The sequence below is a fragment of the Malaya genurostris genome, chromosome 3 (assembly GCF_030247185.1).
Source record: "Malaya genurostris strain Urasoe2022 chromosome 3, Malgen_1.1, whole genome shotgun sequence".
In the NCBI taxonomy this organism is placed as follows: Eukaryota; Metazoa; Arthropoda; class Insecta; order Diptera; family Culicidae; genus Malaya; species Malaya genurostris.
This window is the reverse complement of record NC_080572.1, coordinates 246,767,190-246,773,768: the sequence shown is the minus strand read 5'-3', so window position 1 is coordinate 246,773,768 and position 6,579 is coordinate 246,767,190. Positions and strand designations below refer to the sequence as shown.

The 6,579-nt window shown below is 37.6% G+C and overlaps 1 protein-coding gene across 1 annotated transcript in view; it reads left to right on the top strand.

Moving 5' to 3' along the window:
* Positions 1-2,349: 2,349 nt before the first annotated feature.
* Positions 2,350-6,579, top strand: part of LOC131434277 (UPF0746 protein DDB_G0281095-like) — a gene marked incomplete at its 5' end in the record, with an annotated part of 50,059 nt that continues 45,829 nt past the window's right edge. Inside the window, one exon of the mRNA XM_058600941.1 lies at positions 2,350-2,813. Within this exon, the coding sequence (XP_058456924.1) occupies positions 2,350-2,813 (464 nt within the window). The remainder of the gene's footprint in view (positions 2,814-6,579) is intronic.

Sequence of the window (6,579 nt, the reverse complement as noted above, 5' to 3'; positions counted from 1 at the left end):
GAAATAGACTTTTCAGACTGCAATTTGCAATTAGATGTTTTGCTCGGATTTGAATTAACCCAGTTTCCACGTAATATGTTATATAATTTGGGTCCGGAGATTTCACAATGCATACGTTGTAGGATTGTTGGTTTCTTTTCACTGGGAACCAAATTGAAACCATAAATCCAATCTCACCTGAATGAAATTTTTCCCTAGTGCAAAACAAAAATGCACCATTCATTCTGCGATATGAAACCTGTCACTGGTCCAAAAGTATCATAAACAATTCAATTTATCTCCCGCGGTGTGCGGTGGCACAGCATTCGTTATCCTGCGCGGGCGGAACTGGACCGAAGCGAAGGTGAAACTATATGGAAGCATGTTTTTTTTTCTGTTGTTGTTGTTCACATACCTCTATGCGGAAGCGGATACTGGGAACCAACCAACCACGTTCACTTAACATAATAATACGGCGCACGGTTTGCCGTTAAACCCCCCGGGAGGAAAACCAACCCTCGATTGAAGGTCAAGGAAGCAAAAGTGGAACCCGTGGATAGCCCTGTTTGAACGGTGCTGCCGCTGGCAACCAGGGGGTGATAAATAATTTTTGTTATTATTTCACACCAACCGTGCAAAACGTAGAGGGGGCCTTTTTTCGTTACCCTTTTGCGTTACTACGATGATTATGTGGGGCCCAGTAGTTTGGAGAATTTGCGACAGCAAAGGAACAAACGTACGGGGCCGTTGTTTGTATGGATCCAAGAACACAACACAATTAATCACTGTCGTCTGAGCCCTGTGCAGAATTGGCAGCTAAAAAATCTTAGATTTTTTCCTTCGAATCTCGTCCGTTCTGTTATTTGCTAGCTTAAGACTCGCAGCGGTTCGCGCAGGACAATGAAATGATAAACGTTCGTGTCAGGCGGGTTGTTGATTTATTTTATATCTGAGCGTTCTTGCCATCAGGTTGTACATAGTTGCGGCGAGCGAACTAGTGTTGTATTAACGCAATCAGCACCAAAACTTTCTTGCACGAGAACTTTTTTTTTGGAAGTGTGATTGCGCTTTGAAAAAGATTCCGTTTATTGCATTGAGAAGAAGTAAAGGGTGATTTTTAAAGAGCTTGAGAACTTTTTTAAACAATAAAACGCATAAAATTTGCAAAATCTCATCGGTTCTTTATTTTAAACGTTAGATTGGTACATGACATTTACTTTTTGAAGATAATTTCATTTAAATGTTGACCGCGGCTGCGTCTTAGGTGGTCCATTCGGAAAGTCCAATTTTGGGCAACTTTTTCGAGCATTTCGGCCGGAATAGCCCGAATTTCTTCGGAAATGTTGTCTTCCAAAGCTGGAATAGTTACTGGCTTATTTCTGTAGACTTTAGACTTGACGTAGCCCCACAAAAAATAGTCTAAAGGCGTCAAATCGCATGATCTTGGTGGCCAACTTACCGGTCCATTTCTTGAGATGAATTGTTCTCCGAAGTTTTCCCTCAAAATGGCCATAGAATCGCGAGCTGTGTGGCATGTAGCGCCATCTTGTTGAAACCACATGTCTACCAAGTTCAGTTCTTCCATTTTTGGCAACAAAAAGTTTGTTAGCATCGAACGATAGCGATCGCCATTCACTGTAACGTTGCGTCCAACAGCATCTTTGAAAAAATACGGTCCAATGATTCCACCAGCGTACAAACCACACCAAACAGTGCATTTTTCGGGATGCATGGGCAGTTCTTGAACGGCTTCTGGTTGCTCTTCACTCCAAATGCGGCAATTTTGCTTATTTACGTAGCCATTCAACCAGAAATGAGCCTCATCGCTGAACAAAATTTGTCGATAAAAAAGCGGATTTTCCGAATGGACCACCTAAGACGCAGCCGCGGTCAACATTTAAATGAAATTATCTTCAAAAAGTAAATGTCATGTACCAATCTAACGTTTAAAATAAAGAACCGATGAGATTTTGCAAATTTTATGCGTTTTATTGTTTAAAAAAGTTCTCAAGCTCTTAAAAAATCACCCTTTAGAAGATTGCATTCATTGTGCGAACTAGTTCCACATGCACGAAGTTGAATCATAAATGACAAGAATTTATTAGTTTTCATTAGCAAGAATTTATTGACACGAATTTTTTAGTTTCAAAAATTTGGAACTTCACCGAACATCTCTTGCACTAAGTAATCCTTAAAGTTGAACGTTTTATTCAAAGAATACCACAGTGAACAGATATCGTTATAAAAATCACATATGGTTAAAAATTGTAAAGATTCCCATCCCAAAGTACACCAAGGGACAATAAGCAGAGTTTAAAAGAAAGAAAAAGAGGAAGAAGAAGAAAAAGAAAAAGAGGACAACAACAACAACAACAACAACAACAACAACAACAACAACAACAACAACAACAACAACAACAACAACAACAACAACAACAACAACAACAACAACAACAACAACAACAACAACAACAACAACAACAACAACAACAACAACAACAACAACAACAACAACAACAACAACAACAACAACAACAACAACAACAACAACAACAACAACAACAACAACAACAACAACAACAACAACAACAACAACAACAACAACAACAACAACAACAACAACAACAACAACAACAACAACAACAACAACAACAACAACAACAACAACAACAACAACAACAACAACAACAACAACAACAACAACAACAACAACAACAACAACAGCAACAACAACAACAACAACAACAACAACAACAACAACAACAACAACAACAACAACAACAACAACAACAACAACAACAACAACAACAACAACAACAACAACAACAACAACAACAACAACAACAACAAAATTATCTTCCAATAACCGAATTTCTGAGAAAACTGATTGTCGTGAAACTAACTGTCAAACAGTTATTAAAATTTTCAGTGATTTTTATTAACCAAACGAAAAAAATCTTAAAGAGTTCATCGAATGGATTGAGATGCAGGTGAAACATTTTTTTAAACATTGGAACCAGTAAAAGCTTTTTGTTTACTTATAGGAGGAAAAAAATTGTATCACTTGTCCACTTGCTGCCTACACAAATCGTTCGAGGGCCGAATAAAACTATAGCCACAACAGGCTGGAACATTCTTCATTCGTTTTTGTGAATTTGTGTTGTTTTTTTTAAATATGAAAATCCAGAACTTTAACCAAAGGAAAACAAATAAACAAAAAATTACCGAACAATCAGTTAGATTCATTTGGCTTACAGTTTACGGTAGTTGTTTGACAGTTCAGCAATTACCGAACGATCGGTAATCAATTTAATTACCGAACTGATTACCGAACGTTCAGCTGTTGAAAATTCGGTAAAAAATTACCGAATCCTGAGAAATTTTCTAAGTGTGTAGGTTATAAAGGGTGATTTTTTGTTGGGATCTTTCTGGAAACACTGCTTTTCGATAGATCACGCGTATATCGCTTCTTTTGTCATTGTCAAACTTGCTCAGTTGTGTCTATAAATTATTATTTATGAATCGACTTACGAACGAACAATGCTTGCAAATTCTAGAAATTCACTATCAAAGTTCATTATCGGTTATCCACTTTTCTATCGAAAAATTTTGTTCATTGTCGAAGCTCATTTCCTGTTGAATGGATACGTCAACGAGCGAAATTGCCCATCTGGAGTGAAGACCAGTCAGAAACTTTGCAGAGCTACCAATGCATCCCAAAAAGTCACTGTTCGGTGTGGATTGCGGATCGGTGGCATCATCGGGCCGTACTTCTTCAAAAGCGACGACGGACGGAACGTTACTGTGAATGGCAATCGCTACCGTGTGATGATTGATGATTGTTTTTTCCCAAAATACCTGACATGTGGGTTCAACAAGGCGGTGCCACATCCCACTCGGCACGCGAAACAATGATCAAATTGAGAGCCACCTTCGGTGAACAGTTTATCTCACGTTTTGGGCTCGTCAATTGTCTGCCTAGATTATGTGATTCAACGTCTTTAAGCTAATTATTGTGGGGTCATGTTAAAGCTCATGTCAACACGAATATACCAGTAACGATTGACGCACTGGAAGCATTCATTCAAAAAATACCGACCGATATGCTGGAGAGAGTGTGCCAAAATTGGAATTCGCTAAGATGGCTACACTGATTTTCAAAAATTTCGAATCTAATGAAATGGGTAACAATCCATTAGGCGTATTTAACTGACTTCGGCTACATCGATTTCCGTTCCCGAAAGTATCGCGAATAGAGAATCTAAAAATAAGTAAAAAACGATTTTAATAAACAAAAATTCAAATTAAAATAAACTTATGGTCCCATACAAAATTGGTGAATTTTATCCGATTCTGACTTTCCAATTTTGAAATTACAGGGTTAAGAGTTTTTAAAATTCAAACTGAAAAAATCTTCAAAGATGGGCTCAAAACTATTTCAATTTATTCGTCATACTAATTCATGAATTCATTTGGTTATGCTGGTCTCTGAATACCGTTTCTGGAAGTACCATAAATAATGACAAAAACTTTATAGAGGATCCCACTTCTACAACTCATGGAATGCTTAGTCGATTGTTACACGTTTAGATTGGAAGGAATAATTTTAAGATTTCACATAATTTCTATCTTTGATTTGTCTCACGGTTCCAAAATTTCAATTACAATTCATTTAAAACGACGGTCATAAAAATAATTTTATGAAAGCTAAGCACAACGAAGAATATTCACGCGAAAAACACATGCTGCTGCTCAATGCTGTATTTTCTACTAATTGAATAATCGTCAAAGTTGTTGTGTCAAGTTTACGGGGCAGTATTACCTGAATTGCGTGGAGCGAAGTGCTTAGGAATTCGCTAACAAAAATGATCAATTTAATAAATTATAGTGGAAAATCTTTCATTTGGTAAGTATTTCTTTCAATATATAACTAAAACTTTTCAAAATTTGAAGCCATTAGAGGGTGCATTTCTACACATTGTTCATATTCCCGCAACTTTGCTTAATAAAAATGTAGGGGAGATCGGGGCTATGCAGGACATTTCTAGGAAATTCGAAAAAGCATTTATTATAAATGAGTTTTTATCCAAGTCTCTATACAGTTGTGTAGCTTCAACCTTCAGCAACAATTCAATATTTGTGTTTTTTTTAAATATGCATTAATTTCCGTTAAAAGCCACGAGGAAGTGACTAACCCAAAATCCTATATTTTAGAGCCGCGGAGTCAAAGATTCCGTTCTCCATGAACTGAATCGAATGGCATATGAATTTTGGCTCTTTATTTCCGGCCTCGGCGAAATTTTGAGAAAGGCTCCAGTAAAATTTTTATTACCACGACTATAATTATTTATCCAAAAATTGGAATACTTCTTCAATAAATAATATCAGTTGAATGAAAAAGACTGAATCGGTTCTAGTGTAATCTCAGTTGTACACAAACCGTATCGAGGGATGAGAATCCATATATAACAAACAATAATTCTGAACAGAAACGCAAACTTATTGTCCCATTGAATTGTTCGAATGGGAAAAGATCACTGCTTTTCATTCGTGAACACAAATGTAACTAGTAAAACCGAGTCATTTTCACCACAAAAAGCACCACATAAAAGCATCGTATGATTTTTGCTTCATCAAATTTGCATCATCGTTAAATGCTACGTTCAAAAACTTTTCTCCGTTCACGAGCAACAACGGCGGGGACGGGTAGAGAAAGAAAAAAAAACATTCCATCCGTTGTCGCGAGTCAACAAGGGTTTCCATCGGAATCGTGCCACCGCCCCTTTTTTTTTATTTTATTTCCTCGCATTTCTCGAAGACCATTCTCACTGGTTGTTTAAGGCCTATTCCGGAAGTGTGAACTGAAGCCAAGTTGATTATATATGGGATACTTTCTGCTAAGCCATAATGACGCCCAATAAAAAGGCTTTCACTTTCATTGGTCTCCAATGGGGGAGGGAGGCACAACGCAACAGTCAGCCAACAAGCCAGCCAGGACGAGTGAACCTAACTAAGCTGAGTTGGTTACAACTTTAGACGAGGGAGGACCTGCTGCCACATTCGGAGGGAACGGACGGACCGGTACTTCCGGTTTATGTTCACCTTGAAAGGTAGGCCGAAAGAGCGCATAAAATTAGTACCGGTAGTAACTGGGGAGACAGTTAACAAGTCACATTCAAGTACTAATTTGGGCGATTTGGGAACGGTCGGTTGATTGAGCTGGTGAAGGGCGGTACGGTAGTCACGGAGTTGAAAGGGCTTGTATCAGGAACGATTTCTTCTATTAGCAATCAACATTGTGTATGATTGTAAATAGTTGACATAAAGCTGGCGTTTGGAAATATTGTATTGCTATTGAGTAAACAAATTAAAATTTCTACTTGTCATACTAAATTTTTTGTTTTCATTGAAAACTATGTGGAATATTTCTAAAGACATGTAACATATGCAAAGTAATTTCACATTAGAATTATTGTTCTTTAATCACTCTTGAGCAGTGCAGTAAAACTTCATTCAATTCAATTGAAACTGAATGTGGAACACGTTGACGATCTCTCCACTGCAGTAAACTTCACTCTCTGACTGACGGCTCGAACGGGC